At 38.4% G+C, this 26,678-nt stretch overlaps 1 protein-coding gene across 1 annotated transcript in view; it reads right to left on the bottom strand.

Annotated features, from left to right (window-relative positions):
* LOC108743047 (protein scabrous) overlaps nucleotides 1-26,145 on the bottom strand; it is a 100,205-nt gene extending 74,060 nt beyond the window's left edge. Inside the window, exon 1 of the mRNA XM_018478453.1 lies at nucleotides 25,856-26,145. Within this exon, the coding sequence (XP_018333955.1) occupies nucleotides 25,856-26,130 (275 nt within the window). The 5' untranslated portion in view covers nucleotides 26,131-26,145. The remainder of the gene's footprint in view (nucleotides 1-25,855) is intronic.
* Between the last annotated feature and the right edge of the window lie 533 nt (nucleotides 26,146-26,678).

A 26,678-nucleotide genomic window follows, 5' to 3' on the forward strand; every position in this document is an offset into this window, starting at 1 on the left:
TAAAGCCTTTAATATGTCTTCAAATATATAAATAAACATCTCGTTGATATTTTCAGTAGTAATTGGTACCAATAACAGCACATTTGAGCAATGCAATTGTAGTGGATGAAATGGTCAATTTTTCGTGGAGTACTGTACGGATTATACACTCCTTATCGGTTAAGAGTTTGGCCGAGAGTTGTCTCTTTTCTTTTCTGACCTAGTGCTGTTCTTTTCTACTTTTCGCCGATCAAACTGAAGGTCACATCGCTACAAAAACTAAACGAAGTATACTATTCGATTATTCTCCCCTACGAAAATGAAGATACTTGAAGTGTCTGTTGTGGTTTGGTAGTGAATCGCCGATTTGCGTGATCCCAAAAACTTCACTTCCATCAAGAATGTAATGTAGCAGTGCAAAGAAAAATGCAGCATTTCGTGGAAAGGATGGAAATGGCCATTCGTAATGCCGATTTTCAATATAGAACTGCTCCGTCACTTGACATCGAATCTCCATTATTCATCGGGTGTAAACGCTCGAATTTTCACGGTACAGTTGAACTTCTTATACCTTCAAAGAACGTAAGGAGTCATAAATTCCCGTACTATCGCTAAATTAAAACGAAAAGTAAAATTGGAAAGGAACTTTAAGTCAATTTCTGCTACGGTACGGGAATCGAGTTCTCAGCCGACAGGTGTGCAAACGCTTTCCAAATGCAAAAGTTAATTCGACCCTTGTTTAATGATATCGAAAAATGAGAGAGTTTTACATTTAATTCTGCATTTTTTCCTTCTCAAGAATAATGTGACAGAGAGCAACCAAAAAATAATCATTATCTAAAGCAGTAGTTCGTAGACTTTCACGACCGATGTCTAATTTATGATGAAGAGCTTCTGGGCTTTCCTGCCGTGGTCGAATTCTGATTGCAGACGTTTCGATAGATGGCATCTTCAGTTACCTACAGAATACTTTCAACCGCCATCCCGCATAGAAGCGCTCCGTGATCAAAATGTTAATCCATCGAGCTTTTATGTTAGCTGGCGATCAACACCGTCAAGAAGAACTTGAATATCTTCGAACCGTACTGTTAACGGTTACACTCGAAAGAACATCGAACGAGCAATAAGACCACGAAGGGAACCAAGAACGGTGAACAACAAGGAGAAGTCAACCATGATGACAACAACTTTGCCATATATCCACAACATAACCCGATCGGATCTCTAGGAATTAGGACGATTTTTACATCTACGGCGAACATACGCCAGTTACTGCAAAACCGCAAAGACCAATTAAAGCCACTACATACACCAGGAGTCTACTTGATTCATGGCGGAGATTCTTCCAGGGAATACGTAGGCATGACGAAACGCACGATCGCAACAAGGAAAAAGGAACACGAAAGACATTTGCGGTTACACCAACCAGACAAATCCGCTATGGCAGAACATTCCTGGAAAGAAGGACACAAGAAGATACGAAAGTGTTAGTACGCACGTCAGGCTGTTACAATTTAGCTAGGAGAGAAGCCTTAGAAATTGCACAATATCTGGATAATATTAACAAGGAAGATGGATTAAAGATAAAGGGAGCCTGGAAACCACTCCCAAGAAACGAAAAAACCGGGGCTGCAATCTACCGGAACGAAACATGACGATAATGCAGTATCAGCCAACCGTGGCCTCGAGACTAATATGAAAGCACGCATAAAATCCCACAGTAACCATTCAGTCGCCGATCATACATTATGAAGCACTGAAGATGCTTTTAAGCATGGCGAAACATCTGCTATCAGAATTCGACCACGGCAGAAAAGCCCAGAAGCTTTTCATCATCAATTGTCTAAAGCGTTAGTCATTATGCTCTAAGAAACAATGCTTTCATTGGCAGCTGAATAACCAATTCAGCCCTAAAAGCAATACCGAAAGGCAGGAGGTTTAATTCCGTAGAAATACATGTGTAAAAGGTACTGTCGGTTCATTTAGAGAAAGGTACAGCGTGGACGATGCACACAATATCGGTCGTAGGCGGTACCCAGAATATGATCGGTCGTTAGATGTTTCCGATCAAGGCCCAATCGTAAGCCTCTGGTGTCGTTGATAATTTGTAACAGTTACGATGATTAAGGCAGTCCGCGGCATGGCCTAGAGGTTTAGACCAGTGCTTAGCATTCGGGAGGACGCCAGTTCGATTCCGGGTCCGTCTGCATTGGTCTTAGTTTTTCTGTGGTTTCCTTGGATCACTTAGGCAAATGCTGGGGCAGTAATAATCCACAGATAATCTTTCATTCTCTTCTGTCTTCATTTCGTCCGTCTCAACTTTCTCACCCCAACCACCACCCACCCATTCCCACGATTCCTGAACGCAGGCTGAAGAGGGCCTTCCGTCCTACCTTCCGGCGTAGTCCGGAGGGACTGCCCGCCCACCAGCATTACTAGCTGGTGGGAATGAAACACCCAAAGGTTTTTTTTTGCAGTCCGCGCATATCGATCTGCAATTGTGTACCTTTCTCTAACTGAACGGGCTCTGGGACCGATACATCTGTGTGGTCATCGAACGATCGATGGGTTGCAGATCACCCACAAGAGCAGTAGTCATCTCCATGCATGCATACCTAGACGTGTGTGAATATGTTGCGGTTGTTATTTATTTGTTTCAGTTATGAACCTGCCCCACAATTCAATTAATAAAATGTAGAAGAACAATAACGCTATTTTTTCTTGAAACAGTTATTTTTTGAACCCATATTTTCACCACTTTAAAATACCTTCAGAAAACCAATACACCTTTATTCACTCTTGACGTTTTACTGTTGCCAAAGTTAACTGTTTCTGTATTCCTATTCGCGTTTATGTCTGAAGTAAGGAATTGCAATATTCGTATACGTAAGGGTGTGAAAATTTCCTCCTGCTCGATTCGACGTCTGCAACGTGACAGTGAATTTTATTCCTCTGGTCGTAATTCAAACAATGGGCCTGTAGGAAATGGAAAGACGAAATGAGTTCTTCAAGAAATTCGAATATAACGTAGACAACGTTTTCTCGTGCTGTAGGTATAAAAACAAGTTTTCTTTTTCGCCATCTGTATGAATCGAGTCAAAACAGAAGAAAGAAGTTAAAACGCCGACAAACGAGTCGTTTTTAGCAAAATGAGTCATTATACGTACTCCAGAACTACCTTCTTCCCTTTGTCTTATCGTTCGCAGAGATCTCTCAGAAATATGACTTTTTTGCGATAGGTACTTTTTTTTTTTCTTCAGCATCCCGAGTCTCACTGGAAAACTAATTCACTCGCTGCTTCTTGACATTCGTCGAACGTTTGCTTTTTTTGTAAGAGCTAACACAAGTTGTAATTTATTAGATCTTCGGGCGCCAAAGTATCAGTAGGTGAGACAGTTCTCAGATGAAATTGTGAAAGAATACAAAAATATTAAGGTACATAATGCCTATCAATGTCTGACTGGCAGCATTACTTGAACAGAGAACTAAACGTGTCAAAATTTCACATTTTGGTGTATTTTTTTGGGAATAAAAAAGGACAATCTATATCTCTTTACGGCCATAGTATTGAGTAAATTAGCTACTAGTTTTCTGGATGGCCGCACAAGAAACTTCCGGAGGTCGCATGCGATTTCGAGGTTGCACTTATCCCACCACTGCTCTAAGATGTCATTTTAGACTTGATAGGGATTACTGATTGTATAAAATACACTGGCACACACGATCCACAATTTGGATATTTTAGGTGTTCAACTGTTGGATTAGCTAAACCTGAACTTATCATCATAAAGTCATTAGTCCTAATCTAATCTTCGCATTTCCCTAAAACTAGAACAACCCACATCTTTAATTATTTGCGAACAGAAATCTAATCTAGGTTTACCTCTATCCCTCCTAACTCCCACTTCCGCATCTAATATGTCTCTGGCTTTTTCTTTTCCGCCGCGCCCGACGTCCATGTTTTGCACCCGTACAGCGCCGCGCTCCAAGCGTACGAATTTCTTATTTAACCGTTAGCGAGCATAGAAGTGACTTCCTTTTATTGAAGGTGGCTATCCTCTGCTTTATATCCCTACCACACTTTCTGTCCTGACTTATCTGACTTCCTAGATACCTAAAATCAGTCACTTCTAATTTTTCGTCTTCTATCTTTATATTCGCTCTTTCCCTACTTTTTCTTCCCTTGCCTACAAGCATTTGTGTTTGACTTTTGTTTATCTTCATACAGTACTGTTTTGTCAATATCGCTTCCATTTTATTTAAATATATTTCTAACTCCTCCTTGCTAGATTCTAATACTGCTATATCATCTGCAAATCTAAGTACACTAATCTTTTGCCTCTGAATATCTATCCCTACAGTTGTACTGTCTTTAATAATGTTGATCGCGTCTTCGAACTACCATGTATATATTTTGAACCTCGATGAACACTAAATTTTGTATAAGTATTTACTGTGTAAACTTATAGATTGTAGAATGTAGCATTAAAGCTATCTGCTATTGACAAGTAGGTAGTTCCCTGGTTCCACAAAAATGTACAAAATTTTACTTGGTAAAACACATACTGGAATTCTCATTTTAGAAACACTTAACAAACATATATCTAATTAATTCGTGTGATTCTTTCTAAATTTTATTTTAGAAACTATTTAATAAATTATTATGAGTGCCTGACCTTGATCTGTGCTTCTATCCTGCGTTTCTACCCTATTGACACAACATTTCATCGCAGTACCTACATACATAAGTGATGACGAATGAGGAAAATACCTCCCTATATACTTACCAGGCGAGGAGATTGAAAGGGAAATAAAAAAATGTATTAGACTCGATTTCAGGGCTCATAAGTATAGGTCATTCCGAAATATATCGCTTTCGAGGGTTTGCAATATTGTCCGCGTGGATCACGTACAATTTATCGCTGGCGATTGTTTCCTTACGAAGTAACGGTGTGACCGGCGCGGAAAAATTACAGCTGTGTATAAGTTTATAGCCCGTGCAATTTATACTTCAAAGGTAAAAAAAAATCGTGGAGGTAAATTATTTCCCTGCCGCGATACGTACATACGTAGTTACGTATGTAATTCACGTGTGTTAGGCAATAAAACAAGCGACACGCGAAAATCCAGCTCGGATTTCTTTTTTCCCTATTTTCTAAAGGAAACGGAAATAATAGTAACTTTTCTGCGTTAATTTCATTTCTTAAAACGCTTAATTAAAACTTCTCAGGGTGAAATTGCTTAAAATTAACATTTTTTTGGTCCGGTTTCTGAAATAAATAAAAAAAACCTTAATTAATCTCTGAGGAAGAAGAAATGAAGCGAAAAGAACATCATCAGCAGCATAGGGTTGTCAGTCTGAGACTGGTTGAACACGCACCTCCACTCTTTTCTATCCTACTCTCCTGTTTCTGCCTCTAATATGTCTCTAACAAGCCGTTCATGCCTGAGAAGATGTACTACCAACCTATCTTGCCTATTTCATGTTGACTTCCATTGCGCTCTATGTCCTTCTATTATTNGATGGATTTGCATACAAAATGTCCTCCTCAAATTACTTTGGCTTTAATTTTTTTTGTATTTTTGTTAAAAGTTCCGGTTAAACATTTCTGACGTGGGATGATGTTCTTTAATTAACGCCAAAACAATATCCGGTAGAATTACATCTTCCCAAGGGTGTGTGGAGGACAGCGTTTAGGTTTTCCGTGGCGTCATTACCCGCTTTTATTTAAATATAAAACGAGGGTCGCAAAGTGATTAATAAGCAGAAGCCTCAGAAGGGCCACCACCGCCCCCCTCGACCTATCCGTAATAAAACTCGCGCCAGTATTTCATCAACTTTTAACGCTTTTAAGTTTCCAGGGCATTTAGGGTCATCACAGGAGCGGCGGTAAATCTTTTTTTTTTTGGGGCAGCTTCACGACCTTTGATAGTCAAAAGGCTACTTAAGCTCCATGGCCGACCTCAATCATGAAATAGGCAGGCATTAACAGTTGCTTTTTTTTTTCAAAAGTCGGTAACTAACGTGATGCTACAATTTGATACACTGTACGAGGTGTGTTAGAAACACTGTGGACTTTGTGGTGAAACAATAAGGCAAAAAAGAGATTTAACCTAATCAAGATGTTTATTTATCACTATGTAGGGTAGCTGATGAAAAGTCACTATCATGTGCACCTCTATACAAGCCTTCCATATGGGAAGACATTCTACTACATTACGATAAGATTTAATTGAGTGATATTCAGCAAGTTTGAAAACTATTGTTGTGTTGTAAACATGATGGACATGTTGTAACTTATTATCTAATTTAACCTTTCGTTATACATCATTTACTTTCTCTATCCAAATGCCCCTTCCAATGTTTTGGATGCGCGCTGGCAAAATCGTAGGTAAGGAGAGCTCATTATACTCTGGAATCTTGTTCATTAAACATACTTTTTCATACAGTACCTGCCAAAAGTTTTATTCAATTATGAATAGTAGTGCTACTCGAAAACAATCGTTAAAGTCTTTAATATGTCTTCAAATATAAATAAACATCTCGTTGATATTTTCAGTAGTAATTGGTACCAATAACAGCACATTTGAGCAATGCAATTGTAGTGGATGAAATGGTCAATTTTTCGTGGAGTACTGTACGGATTATACACTCCTTACCGGTTAAGAGTTTGGCCGAGAGTTGTCTCTTTTCTTTTCTGACCTAGTGCTGTTCTTTTCTACTTTTCGCCGATCAAACTGAAGGTCACATCGCTACAAAAACTAAACGAAGTATACTATTCGATTATTCTCCCCTACGAAAATGAAGATACTTGAAGTGTCTGTTGTGGTTTGGTAGTGAATCGCCGATTTGCGTGATCCCAAAAACTTCACTTCCATCAAGAATGTAATGTAGCAGTGCAAAGAAAAATGCAGCATTTCGTGGAAAGGATGGAAATGGCCATTCGTAATGCCGATTTTCAATATAGAACTGCTCCGTCACTTGACATCGAATCTCCATTATTCATCGGGTGTAAACGCTCGAATTTTCACGGTACAGTTGAACTTCTTATACCTTCAAAGAACGTAAGGAGTCATAAATTCCCGTACTATCGCTAAATTAAAACGAAAAGTAAAATTGGAAAGGAACTTTAAGTCAATTTCTGCTACGGTACGGGAATCGAGTTCTCAGCCGACAGGTGTGCAAACGCTTTNTATGTCTCTAACAAGCCGTTCATGCCTGAGAAGATGTACTACCAACCTATCTTGCCTATTTCATGTTGACTTCCATTGCGCTCTATGTCCTTCTATTATTTCTAATTTCTCCCCATTTCTACCCTTCTTTATCCCCGCTATCTTCATCGTTCGTCTGTAATATCGCCACATTTCGAAAAATTCTAACCCTTTCCTTTCCACATCGCCCATGTCGACGTTTCGCACCCTGGCCGAGTTGTGCTCCAGACAAACCTCCAACAATCCTTTTCGAATTTCTAAGTTAACCGTACGCGAGCATAGAACTGATTCCTTTTTCTTTCTTAAAGGAAAAAGAACAATGGAAAATTTTATTATCATGAATCAGCAGCATAGTGTTGTCAGCCTGAGACTGGTTGAACACGTACCTCCACTCTTTTCTATCCTGAGCTAATCTTTACATTTTCTTAAAACTAGAACATCCCACATCCTTAAAGTAATGTAATCCAGGTCTACCTCTACTCCTCCTGTTTCTGCTTCTAATATGTCTCTAACAAGCCGTTCATGCCTGAGAAGATGTACTACCAACCTATCTTGCCTATTTCATGTTGACTTCCATTGCGCTCTATGTCCTTCTATTATTTCTAATTTCTCCCCATTTCTACCCTTCTTTATCCCCGCTATCTTCATCGTTCGTCTGTAATATCGCCACATTTCGAAAAATTCTAACCCTTTCCTTTCCACATCGCCCATGTCGACGTTTCGCACCCTGGCCGAGTTGTGCTCCAGACAAACCTCCAACAATCCTTTTCGAATTTCTAAGTTAACCGTACGCGAGCATAGAACTGATTCCTTTTTCTTTCTTAAAGGAAAAAGAACAATGGAAAATTTTATTATCATGAATCAGCAGCATAGTGTTGTCAGCCTGAGACTGGTTGAACACGTACCTCCACTCTTTTCTATCCTGAGCTAATCTTTACATTTTCTTAAAACTAGAACATCCCACATCCTTAAAGTAATGTAATCCAGGTCTACCTCTACTCCTCCTGTTTCTGCTTCTAATATGTCTCTAACAAGCCGTTCATGCCTGAGAAGATGTACTACCAACCTATCTTGCCTATTTCATGTTGACTTCCATTGCGCTCTATGTCCTTCTATTATTTCTAATTTCTCCCCATTTCTACCCTTCTTTATCCCCGCTATCTTCATCGTTCGTCTGTAATATCGCCACATTTCGAAAAATTCTAACCCTTTCCTTTCCACATCGCCCATGTCGACGTTTCGCACCCTGGCCGAGTTGTGCTCCAGACAAACCTCCAACAATCCTTTTCGAATTTCTAAGTTAACCGTACGCGAGCATAGAACTGATTCCTTTTTCTTTCTTAAAGGAAAAAGAACAATGGAAAATTTTATTATCATGAATCAGCAGCATAGTGTTGTCAGCCTGAGACTGGTTGAACACGTACCTCCACTCTTTTCTATCCTGAGCTAATCTTTACATTTTCTTAAAACTAGAACATCCCACATCCTTAAAGTAATGTAATCCAGGTCTACCTCTACTCCTCCTGTTTCTGCTTCTAATATGTCTCTAACAAGCCGTTCATGCCTGAGAAGATGTACTACCAACCTATCTTGCCTATTTCATGTTGACTTCCATTGCGCTCTATGTCCTTCTATTATTTCTAATTTCTCCCCATTTCTACCCTTCTTTATCCCCGCTATCTTCATCGTTCGTCTGTAATATCGCCACATTTCGAAAAATTCTAACCCTTTCCTTTCCACATCGCCCATGTCGACGTTTCGCACCCTGGCCGAGTTGTGCTCCAGACAAACCTCCAACAATCCTTTTCGAATTTCTAAGTTAACCGTACGCGAGCATAGAACTGATTCCTTTTTCTTTCTTAAAGGAAAAAGAACAATGGAAAATTTTATTATCATGAATCAGCAGCATAGTGTTGTCAGCCTGAGACTGGTTGAACACGTACCTCCACTCTTTTCTATCCTGAGCTAATCTTTACATTTTCTTAAAACTAGAACATCCCACATCCTTAAAGTAATGTAATCCAGGTCTACCTCTACTCCTCCTGTTTCTGCTTCTAATATGTCTCTAACAAGCCGTTCATGCCTGAGAAGATGTACTACCAACCTATCTTGCCTATTTCATGTTGACTTCCATTGCGCTCTATGTCCTTCTATTATTTCTAATTTCTCCCCATTTCTACCCTTCTTTATCCCCGCTATCTTCATCGTTCGTCTGTAATATCGCCACATTTCGAAAAATTCTAACCCTTTCCTTTCCACATCGCCCATGTCGACGTTTCGCACCCTGGCCGAGTTGTGCTCCAGACAAACCTCCAACAATCCTTTTCGAATTTCTAAGTTAACCGTACGCGAGCATAGAACTGATTCCTTTTTCTTTCTTAAAGGAAAAAGAACAATGGAAAATTTTATTATCATGAATCAGCAGCATAGTGTTGTCAGCCTGAGACTGGTTGAACACGTACCTCCACTCTTTTCTATCCTGAGCTAATCTTTACATTTTCTTAAAACTAGAACATCCCACATCCTTAAAGTAATGTAATCCAGGTCTACCTCTACTCCTCCTGTTTCTGCTTCTAATATGTCTCTAACAAGCCGTTCATGCCTGAGAAGATGTACTACCAACCTATCTTGCCTATTTCATGTTGACTTCCATTGCGCTCTATGTCCTTCTATTATTTCTAATTTCTCCCCATTTCTACCCTTCTTTATCCCCGCTATCTTCATCGTTCGTCTGTAATATCGCCACATTTCGAAAAATTCTAACCCTTTCCTTTCCACATCGCCCATGTCGACGTTTCGCACCCTGGCCGAGTTGTGCTCCAGACAAACCTCCAACAATCCTTTTCGAATTTCTAAGTTAACCGTACGCGAGCATAGAACTGATTCCTTTTTCTTTCTTAAAGGAAAAAGAACAATGGAAAATTTTATTATCATGAATCAGCAGCATAGTGTTGTCAGCCTGAGACTGGTTGAACACGTACCTCCACTCTTTTCTATCCTGAGCTAATCTTTACATTTTCTTAAAACTAGAACATCCCACATCCTTAAAGTAATGTAATCCAGGTCTACCTCTACTCCTCCTGTTTCTGCTTCTAATATGTCTCTAACAAGCCGTTCATGCCTGAGAAGATGTACTACCAACCTATCTTGCCTATTTCATGTTGACTTCCATTGCGCTCTATGTCCTTCTATTATTTCTAATTTCTCCCCATTTCTACCCTTCTTTATCCCCGCTATCTTCATCGTTCGTCTGTAATATCGCCACATTTCGAAAAATTCTAACCCTTTCCTTTCCACATCGCCCATGTCGACGTTTCGCACCCTGGCCGAGTTGTGCTCCAGACAAACCTCCAACAATCCTTTTCGAATTTCTAAGTTAACCGTACGCGAGCATAGAACTGATTCCTTTTTCTTTCTTAAAGGAAAAAGAACAATGGAAAATTTTATTATCATGAATCAGCAGCATAGTGTTGTCAGCCTGAGACTGGTTGAACACGTACCTCCACTCTTTTCTATCCTGAGCTAATCTTTACATTTTCTTAAAACTAGAACATCCCACATCCTTAAAGTAATGTAATCCAGGTCTACCTCTACTCCTCCTGTTTCTGCTTCTAATATGTCTCTAACAAGCCGTTCATGCCTGAGAAGATGTACTACCAACCTATCTTGCCTATTTCATGTTGACTTCCATTGCGCTCTATGTCCTTCTATTATTTCTAATTTCTCCCCATTTCTACCCTTCTTTATCCCCGCTATCTTCATCGTTCGTCTGTAATATCGCCACATTTCGAAAAATTCTAACCCTTTCCTTTCCACATCGCCCATGTCGACGTTTCGCACCCTGGCCGAGTTGTGCTCCAGACAAACCTCCAACAATCCTTTTCGAATTTCTAAGTTAACCGTACGCGAGCATAGAACTGATTCCTTTTTCTTTCTTAAAGGAAAAAGAACAATGGAAAATTTTATTATCATGAATCAGCAGCATAGTGTTGTCAGCCTGAGACTGGTTGAACACGTACCTCCACTCTTTTCTATCCTGAGCTAATCTTTACATTTTCTTAAAACTAGAACATCCCACATCCTTAAAGTAATGTAATCCAGGTCTACCTCTACTCCTCCTGTTTCTGCTTCTAATATGTCTCTAACAAGCCGTTCATGCCTGAGAAGATGTACTACCAACCTATCTTGCCTATTTCATGTTGACTTCCATTGCGCTCTATGTCCTTCTATTATTTCTAATTTCTCCCCATTTCTACCCTTCTTTATCCCCGCTATCTTCATCGTTCGTCTGTAATATCGCCACATTTCGAAAAATTCTAACCCTTTCCTTTCCACATCGCCCATGTCGACGTTTCGCACCCTGGCCGAGTTGTGCTCCAGACAAACCTCCAACAATCCTTTTCGAATTTCTAAGTTAACCGTACGCGAGCATAGAACTGATTCCTTTTTCTTTCTTAAAGGAAAAAGAACAATGGAAAATTTTATTATCATGAATCAGCAGCATAGTGTTGTCAGCCTGAGACTGGTTGAACACGTACCTCCACTCTTTTCTATCCTGAGCTAATCTTTACATTTTCTTAAAACTAGAACATCCCACATCCTTAAAGTAATGTAATCCAGGTCTACCTCTACTCCTCCTGTTTCTGCTTCTAATATGTCTCTAACAAGCCGTTCATGCCTGAGAAGATGTACTACCAACCTATCTTGCCTATTTCATGTTGACTTCCATTGCGCTCTATGTCCTTCTATTATTTCTAATTTCTCCCCATTTCTACCCTTCTTTATCCCCGCTATCTTCATCGTTCGTCTGTAATATCGCCACATTTCGAAAAATTCTAACCCTTTCCTTTCCACATCGCCCATGTCGACGTTTCGCACCCTGGCCGAGTTGTGCTCCAGACAAACCTCCAACAATCCTTTTCGAATTTCTAAGTTAACCGTACGCGAGCATAGAACTGATTCCTTTTTCTTTCTTAAAGGAAAAAGAACAATGGAAAATTTTATTATCATGAATCAGCAGCATAGTGTTGTCAGCCTGAGACTGGTTGAACACGTACCTCCACTCTTTTCTATCCTGAGCTAATCTTTACATTTTCTTAAAACTAGAACATCCCACATCCTTAAAGTAATGTAATCCAGGTCTACCTCTACTCCTCCTGTTTCTGCTTCTAATATGTCTCTAACAAGCCGTTCATGCCTGAGAAGATGTACTACCAACCTATCTTGCCTATTTCATGTTGACTTCCATTGCGCTCTATGTCCTTCTATTATTTCTAATTTCTCCCCATTTCTACCCTTCTTTATCCCCGCTATCTTCATCGTTCGTCTGTAATATCGCCACATTTCGAAAAATTCTAACCCTTTCCTTTCCACATCGCCCATGTCGACGTTTCGCACCCTGGCCGAGTTGTGCTCCAGACAAACCTCCAACAATCCTTTTCGAATTTCTAAGTTAACCGTACGCGAGCATAGAACTGATTCCTTTTTCTTTCTTAAAGGAAAAAGAACAATGGAAAATTTTATTATCATGAATCAGCAGCATAGTGTTGTCAGCCTGAGACTGGTTGAACACGTACCTCCACTCTTTTCTATCCTGAGCTAATCTTTACATTTTCTTAAAACTAGAACATCCCACATCCTTAAAGTAATGTAATCCAGGTCTACCTCTACTCCTCCTGTTTCTGCTTCTAATATGTCTCTAACAAGCCGTTCATGCCTGAGAAGATGTACTACCAACCTATCTTGCCTATTTCATGTTGACTTCCATTGCGCTCTATGTCCTTCTATTATTTCTAATTTCTCCCCATTTCTACCCTTCTTTATCCCCGCTATCTTCATCGTTCGTCTGTAATATCGCCACATTTCGAAAAATTCTAACCCTTTCCTTTCCACATCGCCCATGTCGACGTTTCGCACCCTGGCCGAGTTGTGCTCCAGACAAACCTCCAACAATCCTTTTCGAATTTCTAAGTTAACCGTACGCGAGCATAGAACTGATTCCTTTTTCTTTCTTAAAGGAAAAAGAACAATGGAAAATTTTATTATCATGAATCAGCAGCATAGTGTTGTCAGCCTGAGACTGGTTGAACACGTACCTCCACTCTTTTCTATCCTGAGCTAATCTTTACATTTTCTTAAAACTAGAACATCCCACATCCTTAAAGTAATGTAATCCAGGTCTACCTCTACTCCTCCTGTTTCTGCTTCTAATATGTCTCTAACAAGCCGTTCATGCCTGAGAAGATGTACTACCAACCTATCTTGCCTATTTCATGTTGACTTCCATTGCGCTCTATGTCCTTCTATTATTTCTAATTTCTCCCCATTTCTACCCTTCTTTATCCCCGCTATCTTCATCGTTCGTCTGTAATATCGCCACATTTCGAAAAATTCTAACCCTTTCCTTTCCACATCGCCCATGTCGACGTTTCGCACCCTGGCCGAGTTGTGCTCCAGACAAACCTCCAACAATCCTTTTCGAATTTCTAAGTTAACCGTACGCGAGCATAGAACTGATTCCTTTTTCTTTCTTAAAGGAAAAAGAACAATGGAAAATTTTATTATCATGAATCAGCAGCATAGTGTTGTCAGCCTGAGACTGGTTGAACACGTACCTCCACTCTTTTCTATCCTGAGCTAATCTTTACATTTTCTTAAAACTAGAACATCCCACATCCTTAAAGTAATGTAATCCAGGTCTACCTCTACTCCTCCTGTTTCTGCTTCTAATATGTCTCTAACAAGCCGTTCATGCCTGAGAAGATGTACTACCAACCTATCTTGCCTATTTCATGTTGACTTCCATTGCGCTCTATGTCCTTCTATTATTTCTAATTTCTCCCCATTTCTACCCTTCTTTATCCCCGCTATCTTCATCGTTCGTCTGTAATATCGCCACATTTCGAAAAATTCTAACCCTTTCCTTTCCACATCGCCCATGTCGACGTTTCGCACCCTGGCCGAGTTGTGCTCCAGACAAACCTCCAACAATCCTTTTCGAATTTCTAAGTTAACCGTACGCGAGCATAGAACTGATTCCTTTTTCTTTCTTAAAGGAAAAAGAACAATGGAAAATTTTATTATCATGAATCAGCAGCATAGTGTTGTCAGCCTGAGACTGGTTGAACACGTACCTCCACTCTTTTCTATCCTGAGCTAATCTTTACATTTTCTTAAAACTAGAACATCCCACATCCTTAAAGTAATGTAATCCAGGTCTACCTCTACTCCTCCTGTTTCTGCTTCTAATATGTCTCTAACAAGCCGTTCATGCCTGAGAAGATGTACTACCAACCTATCTTGCCTATTTCATGTTGACTTCCATTGCGCTCTATGTCCTTCTATTATTTCTAATTTCTCCCCATTTCTACCTTTCTTTATCCCCGCTATCTTCATCGTTCGTCTGTAATACCGCCACATTTCGAAAAATTCTAACCCTTTCCTTTTCACATCGCCCATGTCGACGTTTCGCACCCTGGCCGAGTTGTGCTCCAGACAAACCTCCAACAATCCTTTTCGAATTTCTAATTTAACCGTACGCGAGCATAGAACTGATTCCTTTTTCTTTCTTAAAGGAAAAAGAACAATGGAAAATTTTATTATCATGAATCAGCAGCATAGTGTTGTCAGTCTGAGACTGGTTGAACACGTACCTCCACTCTTTTCTATCCTGAGCTAATCTTTACATTTTCTTAAAACTAGAACATCCCACATCCTTAAAGTAATGTAATCCAGGTCTACCTCTACTCCTCCTGTTTCTGCTTCTAATATGTCTCTAACAAGCCGTTCATGCCTGAGAAGATGTCTTACCAACCTATCTTGCCTATTTCATGTTGACTTCCATTGCGCTCTATTTCCTTCTATTATTTCTAATAGCTCCCATTTCTACCCTTCTCTATCCATGGCATCTTCATTATTCGTCTGTAATACCACTACATTTCGAAAAATTGTAACAATTTTCTTTCCACCTCGCCCACAGCCATAGTGGGATCACCACTGTCACCAATTATTTATCATCTTCATGGAATATGCAGAATAAATCACCGATATGAAAATCAAATACCTAGCCCATTAATTTCCAATCATATTGCTTATCGGTTGACACCAAATCGGTGAAAATAATGCTCCCTTTAATATGAAACTGATATATATGCAATTGAAAATTAAATGTAAACAATGAGTCGTCAAAGGAAAAACCCAAAAATTGAAGACCGAAGGCAATTCACTTAGACAAACTTTCGAAAATTGATTGCAAGAAGTTGGAAAAGGTCAGAGGTCGCTGCTGTTATGTCAATGTTTTGACCTCACTATCCTATTGTTTACATTCAATTAGGTAATTATCAATTGCACATTAAAGAAAGAATTATATCGATCAATTTGGTATTAATTCATATGAGGAATTATTAAAAACTTCCATTTGCTATATCTATCACCTGTACATCGGCAATTTTGGCAACCGTCTGATCAATACAACACAATATTTTTCAGGAAATGGTATCAAGCGAAAACTAGAGGGCGGAGAACATCAAAGGCTAATAACTGACAACTTTCTGGTAAGTTTACGAAATCCCTATTTCAGAAATTTAATTTTTGATTTTTTTTAAATGTATCTGACGCAAGAAAGAAAAAAGTTTTTTCTTTTGTTTACAATACGGAATTATTATTAACTATAAGGAGCTTGATAAGGCATTTTTCTTTTGGTTGTGCTCAACAATTAAGTTTTTGTTAAGAAAACTCTTTTTAAATGTTTTAAAGTTAATTCCAACATTAATTTTATTTAAACTAACATGTAAATCAACTTCAACTTATCGATGTTCGAAGATTGTTGATTACGAATAACAGGAAGAAATCTTCCTTTATCTTAAGGATTGAAGTCGTGTGCCCTTAGAGCTTTTTTTATATTTTTTATAGGAAACAATTTCACATTTTGATTTAAATGAGTAAATAAACAATTAGTCGGTACAGGTCGGTACTCAAACATAAAGATGCTTGCTTGATACACCTTTTTTATATTATTTCCTTTTGGAATCTTCGCTCTATATTTAAAACAAAAGACAAACGAATGCGTACTTATGTATTATTAGGCACATCTGCTCTAGATAAGGGAAGAATGTAGGCTAGCATGCTTCGGAAAAATTGCCGTACCGTGTTTGACTGTCAGGTGCAAATGTTCACACAGAAGACGGAGAGTTAAAGAACTGTAACGTTGTACAATACACACTGCAGGTACCGAGGCGAGAGCAAAACGGGTCTCTCTTGAATTTATAGCGAGACATTCGGTCGTGTTCTTCGAGAAGCAGCACGCGGCTCCCTAATAAATTTTCGTTCATACAAAATGCACGCAATCTACGTTTGTTCAACTCAAACGACTCGGCGAATAACCGCAACCTTCGCATGGAAAGCTCTTATGTCAGATGAATATTTTGCGATCTCAATATCTGTCGGAAAGCTTCTTTTACTATACGAATTATGCAAAAGATAAGCAGATTTAAGGTTAGAGTTAGAAAGAAAAATAGCGCAGGGTCCAGTTGCCTTCAATAAAAAAACAGTCACTTCTATGCTCGCGAACGGTTTATATAGAAATAAGAAATAAGGAAAAGGAGCGCAGCGTTGTAGGTACGGGTGTGAAACATGGACGGTGGGTGCGGCGGAAAAGAAAAGGTTAGAAGCGTTCGAAATGTAGTGTTACAGGCGAACGATGAGGATACCGTAGATAGAGAACGTTAGAAATGATGAGGTATTAGAAAGAAAAGGAGAACAGAGAAGTCTACGGAAGTCAATAAGAAATAGGCGAGATAGGTTGGTAGGACACCTTCTCTTGCATGAAGGTCTAGTCAGAGACATATTAGAGGCAGAAACGGGAGTTAGGAGGGGTAGAGGTAGACCTAGATTAAGTATGTGGGTTGTTCTAGTTATGGAAAGAGTTTCATGGCCTAGAGGTTTAGACCATTGCTTAGCATTCGGGAGGACGCCGGTTCGATTCCGGGTCCGTCTGCCTTGGTCCAAGCTTTTCTGTGGTTTCCTTGGATCACTTAGGCAAATGCTGAGGCAGTAATATTCCACAGATAATCTTTCATTCTCTTCTGTCTTCATTTCGTCCGTCTCAACTTTCTCACCCGAACCACCACCCACCCATTCCCACGATTCCTGAAAGCAGGCTGAAGAGGGCCTTCCGCCCTACCTTCCGGCGTAGTCCGGAAGGACTGCCCGCCCACCAGTATTACCGGCTGGTGGGAATGAAACACCCAAAAGTTTTTTTTTTCTAGTTATGGGGAAATGCGAAGATTAGCTCAGGATAGAAAACAGCGGAGGTGCGTGTCCAACCAATCTTAGGACTGACTACCTTATGATGATGATACAATAAAACATAAATAAAAAGGGACAGATGTAGGAAACAGTAAAAAAACTGATCTAATTGCGGGATTCGAACTCGCACACCACAGCGTGGTATACCTTACGCTCTAGCCGTTCGGCTATTTCCACAAGATGATCTCTGTGAAGAAAATGCTAATCCGATGAGTCATATTTGTTGTTTTGTAGGTGAAAAGACGAAGAGTACGTCTTTTCTTAGAAAATAAATCTACCTAAATCGATTTTTCTTCGAATGTTTTATTAAAAGGTATCTATATTTAATTCGACGAATATTTTCTCTATTATCGATTACAAAAAGGTTAATAAGGACTTTATGGTACATTAGACAAACAGAAACGTCCCAGTAGGTATAGCTTTTTAGTGACCCATTTTACTCTTTTATATTTTCTGACAATCATTGAAAATACAATCAGGTACATACATACATACATATAACCATAAAGTGGTTATGCCGATATTCAGGATCAAAACGTTCTTCGATATAAGAGAAAGGTTTTTATTCTACCCTTCGCTTCGAACCTTTGCGTCGCGTTGCACAGTCCCCCTTGTTTGACCCGGAGATAATTAGGGAGCGCCTCGATCCACCGCCGGGCCCAAAAGGAAGTGCGGCCCTTGGCAAACAACTAACTCGCAGACTAATACATATTTTATGTGGTATGCGCCAAAGGGTTGATAGCGTCATGTCGTTCGTTTGAAATGTACTTGCGCGATGCTAAAGGTAACTCATGTTTTAGTAATTTTCTTAATCACGTGTTAAATGGTCGCTTGAGCGTGACGAAAGACGGGAGGGTATATGGAGAACTCACCCTCTGTACCTATTAACAATCCATGTCGAATACACCGCAAGGGGACTGAACTTATGAAAATATCAATACATACCTAGTACGAGCACGAACATTTCATTAGTTTAATGGAAAACTCAGCACTGTTGTACGCACTAAATAGCTACCGCCACTAAAATCGACATGACCTTTCACCCGTACCGTCGCGAACAGGAAAAATTTTATTTCGAAGGAAAATGAAATATAAAAAATTTTAAAAATTTTGAATTTCTGATCGGCACCGATTGCGACCTCACATGATATACGACGTTCGCAATGAGACGGGACATCCGTCTGTGAAAGAATTTTTTCGATAATTCCTACACTTCTCCAGCCTACAGGTTACAAAAGGTCAAATTTGAAAAAACACAAACATGGCCGCAGTTAAAAATTCATAGCGCCGCAGAACGACGTCCCATACGTGTTAAACATAGCTCGTTCAAAACCCAATCAATGGGGAAAATTTTTGACGAAAACCGGCTTCAACTCTGACATTGCTTGACATTCTCGTAATTTACCCTATTGTTCATTTTAGCGTTTTCCTGAGTGTTCAAGAAATCCCATATTTTCGGACCGGAGGGTCCAATATCAATGGAAGTATTATAAAAATTTTCCAGGGATACTGTGCACTGTGTGAAGAGTCAAAAAACCCGTCTATGGGGTTTCGTTTTCAAGTTACAGCTGTCGAACGTTTTGGTCTAGTGTTATCTTTGAAATCGAGAATTAAATGTTTAGGGGCGCATATCTCGCGAACTATTGAAGTTATCGAAACAATTCTTGCACCAATGTTTGACGCGTACCGTCGCGAATAGGACAAATTTAATTTCAAAGGAATATGAAATATAAATTTTAATAATTCTGAATCTCCAATCGGCACCGATTGTGACCGCACATGACCTATGACGATCGCAATGAGACGGGACGTCCGTCTGTGAAACAATTTCTCCGATAAGTCCTAAGATAGGCATCTATGTTGTAGCCAAAAGTCGAAGAATAGACATTTGGTCGTCGAGCCTTGAAATTACAAAGTAACCACTGACTACAATCCCGGGCGTTACGAGTGATAAGAAAGACTTACGTAATATAAAACAAGTAGGTATTTGTAAGGAAAGCAAATCGATTAAGCTTACACTTGGAACATTCCGACGTTCTATAGTTTTAATGAGCGGTGCAATTAGATTCATCAAAGGAATTAGTCTTCTAATGAATATTCATTTGATTCCATTTCCACTTATATTTTCCATTAAGTGGAGGCACAATTCCTCGAATAAAGTGCCCAAGTTTGAAGAGAACTCGCTTGATTTTACCTCAAAAGTGCAGCATAATTAACTTAACTTTCTACCAAAGAAAAATAAAAAATCACATTAAGATTACATTGTGTCAAAAACGTAATAAGATTCCATTAAGTGGTTTGTAGTGAGTATAAAATTATTTTCTCACCATGAGTGAATCTTTTACTAGTTACTATGCAAATGAAATTGAATTTTCAGTATCCAAGATATTGAGCATATTATATCAAAACTTGACAAAGAACAATACAGAAACTAACGGTTTGAAGATTTAAATTCAGATAAATACTGATATTATAATGTATTCAAAACGTCATTACAAATTCATCATTCTTTGGGTTTGCGTGGGGATGAGGAATCTCGCCTGGAACCGTACTCGTCTTTTTTGATATTGGATAAGTTTCAAAATATTCGTATAGTAAAAGAAATTCCGTTCAGTTCAAAACCCCGAATATTCAATCTAATTTTTTGAAGCAACAAAAAAATCCTTTGGATGTTAAATTCCTACCAGCTACTAATGGTGACCGACTTTCACTTCTACAACTTTCCTTTTGGTGATTATGGGAGGGGTTGGGAAGAAAAGGATAAGTTGGAAGAGATGATGACATAAATCTAGACCGTTAGTTAGATCATGTCGTTCCGCTTAAACACATTCTTAGCAACACCACAATAGATCATAAGGAATCAAATGATTATGGTGTTGAAAGATATCATTTGACGGTAAAGTGTGGAGGTATACTTCATTTAGTTTCTGTAGCCATGTGACCTTCAGTTTGACCTGCGCAAAGTAGAAAAGAACAGCACTAGGCCGGAAAAGAAAGGAGACAACTCTCGGCCAAACTCTTAGCCGGTGAGGAGCGTATAGTCCGTACAGTACTGCACGGAAAAATTGACCATTCTATCCACTACAATTGCCTTGCTCAAATGTACTGTTATTGATACCAATTACTACTGAAACTATCAACGAGATGTTTATTTATATTTGAAGACATACTAAAGGCTTTAACGCTTGTTTTCGACTCGCACTACTATTCATGATTGAACAAAACTTTTGGCAGGTACTGTATGAAAAAGTACGTTTAATGAACAAGTGTCGATAGTATCTATAATGAGCTTTGTTCTCCCTACCTACGATTTTGCCAGTGCGCATCCATTACATTGGAAGGGGCACATCGCTAGAGAAAGTACTTCTTCTCCTAATCAGTGAGGAACATTAACTGTGTGGATTTTTGAAGATGTCAATATTGCTTGTTCGACAAATGTCAAACCCCAAAGTACAGTACAGTATTTTGGTACCAAATTTTACAGACGTCCGTGATTAATCAATTATTAATAATGTAGAAAAATATGCTACAAAGGAGACACTTTTAAGCCTTCTGTCTAGACTCTAAAGTATATGCTTCCATTATTTGAGAAAATAGTTTTCGTTTTTGTTCACTCTACTTAGCGAAGTCTTAATAATACATCTCAGATCTAATGTCTGCAGTTCGCCCATCACCTTTATCGATTGGTACTTCGTAGCTTCTGACCTAATGGAGACATTTGCAAATCAATCAGAACTGAGTGACGAACGGTGTTATATAATGTACTCTATTGATCATCCGAAATAATACTGCCCCATTCCCGCTCTAGCACAAGGTACGGGAGAACAGGAACGATAGAGAGTTTGGTTGCAATTTTCAAATGCATTAGTCCGTATTTGCTCAGCACTTGGCGTAGGATTTATTTCGAAAAGCCGAAAGTAAAACTGACGCTTCATGGAGAATATCTACTTGATGTTTTAAATGAAATGTTTTAACATTGGGTGAAAATTACTTGTTTTGATCTCTCGCTGCGATTTTCCAATTTCCAATCATAAAATACACTTATACAAGGTTTATTCAAAGTTATTTATTTACTCATCCCCATCTAATCCCCATTAGATATTATACACTTGTGCCAACGTTTTTTCCAATCCTCGAAGCACTTCAAAAAATCTTTTTTTGTGATCTTGTTCAGCTCCCTCTTCGATGTTGTCTTTATCTCGTTAATCGTAGCGTAGCGTTGTCCTTGCATGGGCCTCTTCAGTTTTGCGAACAAAAAAGGTCACAGGGGGGCAGATCTGGGGAATACGGCGGCTGTGGCATTACTAGTGTGTTGTTTTTGGCCAAAAATTCGCGCATGAGCAACGATATATGAGCAAGGGCGTTATCATGGTGTAAAAGACAATTTTTGTTCTTCCACAAATCCTGGCGTTCCTAGCGGTTCCTTAGTAACTTCTCAGAGTTTAGAGATTTTGTAGATAATCATGCTGTACAAATCTGTTTCGTTTTGTTCATTTGTTTGAGAAATCCGACATCGTTAGCAGTACGTATTAATAGCAGGATTAGATAAATGCGATACTCGAAACCTTAAGGCAATTCAGAGTTAATTTAACATTTAATTGCAAGATCCGCCTGCTTCTGACATTGTGGGTAAATAAAGTTTTAAAGACGGAGGATAGATAGACCGTGTAAGGTAATTACTCATTTGAAAGCAAATAAAGTCAAACAAAGAAATTGTAATATGGCAAATGCACGATATGATATAATTCTGTACTGATCAAACTGTGGAACTTTCATGTTATTAAGACATTGCAATTATTATATTATTAATCAAATATTAGAAGTATGAATAATTTTTTAACAATTATCAAAAAAATCAGGAAACCTCATATCTTATTTAATAAACTACTTGAAACTGATCGAAAAAAATTTATTAATGATGTAAGTATAAGCACACGGTGAAACTCGAAGAGTCAGTACCGAAAAATATCATACTCATCATCTAGTTTCCTTTATATGTCCAAGTTAGCTTCCCTAGAACAGACACCAAACGACATAATCTAGAAGTTTAGAAAATTGCTTAGCATTCGGGAGCACACCGATATGAATCCGAGTACTCCTGCTGTAGTCCAAGTTTTTCTGTTATTTGCTTGGATCATTTAGGCAATTGTTGGGGTAGTAATACTCCACAGAAAATCTTCCACTCTCTTCTGTTTTCATTTCATCCATCTCATCCCAACCACCAGCCACCTAAATCATACTATTCTTAATAGGAGGTTGAAGAGGGCCTTCCTTCCACCAACATTACCACCTGGTAGGAACGAAACATCCAAAAGTTTAAAAAGTTCAAAAGTCAATTTGTTTTTGGATGTTTTATTGTATCCCATTAATATTATAAAGATAATTTTAATTCTATACGTTTAGAAATTGTCACTAAAAGCCTCTTATTGCTATCACTTTACTCAATTCATTCTTTACAAGGGCACACAATCTACTTTAAACTGGAACTATTTTAAACCCCTTTTTTATAGGTTAGGTAATTTGGATCGTCTCGCCGCATGCTTACCACATGCTCCTGTTTAACGCCAGTTGGCAATCGAGCATCGAAAAGAAAAGGGTTTTCATGAATATTAACATAGAGCATACCCAATTAAATATTAAAATAACAATGTGAAGAAGGAAAACCGACTTAGATTGTTTATCGTCAATTTATTGGCATTATTAAACTTTTTTTTAATTTCAATGTAATTTGCTCTTAATTCATACAGGAGTATGCAATTAAATGGTAAATTTCCTCTTGAATTATTAGATTACGATTAAATTATAAAAGGTTTTTTATTTGATAGAATTGATACTGTATACTTAATGTAGTGTTGGTAAATTTAAACGTCAAATTTTTCCAGACATATTATGTTTGTTGCCCTTCGTGATTAAAAGGGTGATTATATTATATGGTCAAGCCATCTTGTAATTTTTGTAATTATGTTCGCTTATTTGGTTTCTTAATTGGATGTATGTATAAGGTAGGTTCTTTTCCTTTCTGGAAAAGAACTGACAATTCCTTACAGAAACATTGTTAATGTATACACCTTTTATTCCCTAAATACTTTTTTCTAAAATGTCGCTGATTAATGTTCAGAACAATTGAAAGTAAGTATACCGGCAATTCGGAAAACTCCAACTGGAAAAGCAAAGCAGAAACCTTTATTTGACCGTTCGTATGCATCTACGTAATGTGTATTTATCTATTTTTAAACGGTTCCGCAGTTGTTGTTACACTAACAGACGCTTCTGGTAATACTATGTATTGTAGTAAGTGCCAGGAGTATTTTATTCTACGACTGAAACCACCCGTTACTCGCGTAGTCAGTGTGGAACGCTATTAGAAGTCTCATTAATTAATTCCTTGGTTTAATGTAGTTACCTACCTACCTACATACGTATATGTTAATGAATATATACAGTCTAAGAACTCTTCATCTGTACGGAATAGAACCATAAATGAATTGACTTCTTTGCTTTTTCATTTGGCACATTTTCATTTTTGACAGTTTAGTGGGAAAGTTGACAACGAAATCACTTTCTTATCGGTGTCGCAGTAAAACATGCACGTGTCAGAGATGACAGAATCATTTAATCACTCTTTTATTAAATAGAGTTACAATTATGCGCTAGGGGGAACGTTTCTGTCAAAGACTCAACTGTGACTCTTATACAACTAAGATCAAATAGACGAACCCCTGAAAATTTGGATGGATAGATACCATTATCACATTTTAATCAGAGTTAGATTCCATGGCTTAGTTATTACCACAGACTATTTAACATTTGATAACTATTTACTTCCAACATCCAGGATATTGAAAACAATCATGTTAGTTCCACCTTTTAAGTAACGTTTCAGTAGTCAGTAAATTCCAGAGAGTCGTATAATCAGAGGATATAACTACTCTATTTATTATGACAAACTTATAATACCATAGAATCAGAGATATTATCACATCATTAGGGATATTACGATTTATCAATTCCTGTGATACGCGGAATTTGCAGTGGAAGTTGGATTTGGATTTAAAAAATCCTTGAAGTAACAATCTCAAGATAGGTTGCAACTATGAATGCTGTAAATAGTTGTAAATATGGAGATACGTACTTTCTTTTATGTAACCATTTTATGGTACACTTTCAACATCATTTGATGCCATTGTTTTCAATAACGACTCCATTAATACGTTGATGTTTGCGAATAAACAATCAAATTTATGCAAAGTTATTCATGCGTTTTTCACTAAACGGTCATTATACGTATATAGTAAAGTTTGGTAATTGATTCATTCCCATGTATTAAACCATTAATGTAATATTTCACATCTAATACATTGAACGAGTCGTTATAATTTATTAAGGCCCGAAAGACATACCTACTAAATGAGCCATTGTCGATAGAATATAATTTCTGCTTCTGTAAATTGCTAAAGGGATGTTTTTGTCAGGATAAAATTGAGATTAAAGACTTCATTTTCTCATTATCAGTCCGTTTTCACAATAAGGCTGGGAGGTAATTTTCTCTTAATTGGCACCTTTATATATTTTGCAAGATGAAAAGCTGGTCTGATTAGATATTCGATAAACGTATTTTAAGAACGAAGCTCTGGGTTTGCGTTTGAGGGTTCAGTCATTAAAGTAAATATCTCCTTCGCTTCCAGATGGCGAAATCAAAGATAAGGAATTTTCAAACATTTCCCATTTTCTGGAATGGGGAAATACTGCCAGTGAAATTGCAAGAGGAAGACTTAGATATCTAAAACAACTAAACGGGAATCAATGCTGGAACTGAAATCACAAGAATCCGAAAAGTACCTAATGGATTAGCGTCAAATGTTTTGATAAAAGATTTGAATACAATGATTGAAGTGGCATTAAGAAGGACGTAAAATAATCATCGAAGAATTAAATAACAAAATTCCTTTTGGATTAAAACGGAAGTATTTTAAAGCAATAAGATTTTTCGTCGGCGATAGTGACCAAAAAGAAAAAGGGAAATTCAAATTTGAAAAAGGACATAAGTGGAACGAAAGCTCTGTGTGGATTTAGACTCAAAAGAAGTAGTGAATCAAAGCATGAAGATGTATCAGTGGGCAAGTCCAAATGTAATTATAATTTAATGAGTAGCAGTGTGAGTGAAATCACTGGAATGAAGAAGTGTCAATGATAATTTGAGAGAAGTTTAGGTACATGTGCGTTAAATGTTTATCTGCAGATATCTATCGAAGCAGGTGCTTTTCTTTCATCCTGTATTAAAGTCTTTGGATTGCGAATTTTCTCATCCGCTCAATCTGAAGATTAGGGAGAAGATTAAAGAATATTTATTTGCTCTCACCGTAGTTCTGCCAGTTCTTGTTTCACGTCCGCGATTTCGGGACTGGCGAAGAGGTTTTTCCTCATATTGAACTCGATACTTTCCAGATCCTCTTTCCTGCGTTCCAAGAGTGCTTGCACTTGCTTCCCGAGCACTTTCATCTGTTCCTCGAGAGCACTGGTCGCGTCGATACCTCGTACAGACCGAGCAGAAACGAAAAACAAGAGAAACAAAAAACTCGAAAACCACCAGATCGGCGACGTCGCGTTCTGCGTAGACGTAACGTAACGCGCCATGTCTTCGGATGAGGATACGTGCGCCAACTGAACGGCAAAACGGCTTTCCGCTAGTTTTATGAAAATTAATCAAACGAATACGCATGCGCACCTGGCCAGGTGCCGCGAACAGGTAGCAAACTGTTATTTTGGAATTATTCGAAATTATGGAGTGAGCAGCAGTTGTTGCAAATGCCATTTGCCGTTCTTCAGCTGGCCCGAAGATTGTTCAACATCATCCAGTTGGCCAAACTTGTCGCTTGCAATCACCCTTTCAGATCATTCTAGACTTCGACTTCGACATCGATAATAATAATGAAGGGTGCATACAAAGTGTTCCAATTTTTAAAATTACTCCCATTAATGCACTTTTATTTTTCCTGCGTCCACCAGCAATGCACTCGTTGATGTGTCAGTGAAAGCTTCATTTATCCCTGACGGTCAAACACAATCGCACGTGTGACTTCAACCGACATAATGCTCTGGAAACCCGCAACACGTGTCGGGTAATTAATAATTAAATTATTAAAAATTTGGTACTTTATCATCATCATCATAAGGTCGTCAGT

Source organism: Agrilus planipennis, unplaced genomic scaffold (genome assembly GCF_000699045.2).
Source record: "Agrilus planipennis isolate EAB-ADULT unplaced genomic scaffold, Apla_2.0 scaffold285, whole genome shotgun sequence".
In the NCBI taxonomy this organism is placed as follows: Eukaryota; Metazoa; Arthropoda; class Insecta; order Coleoptera; family Buprestidae; genus Agrilus; species Agrilus planipennis.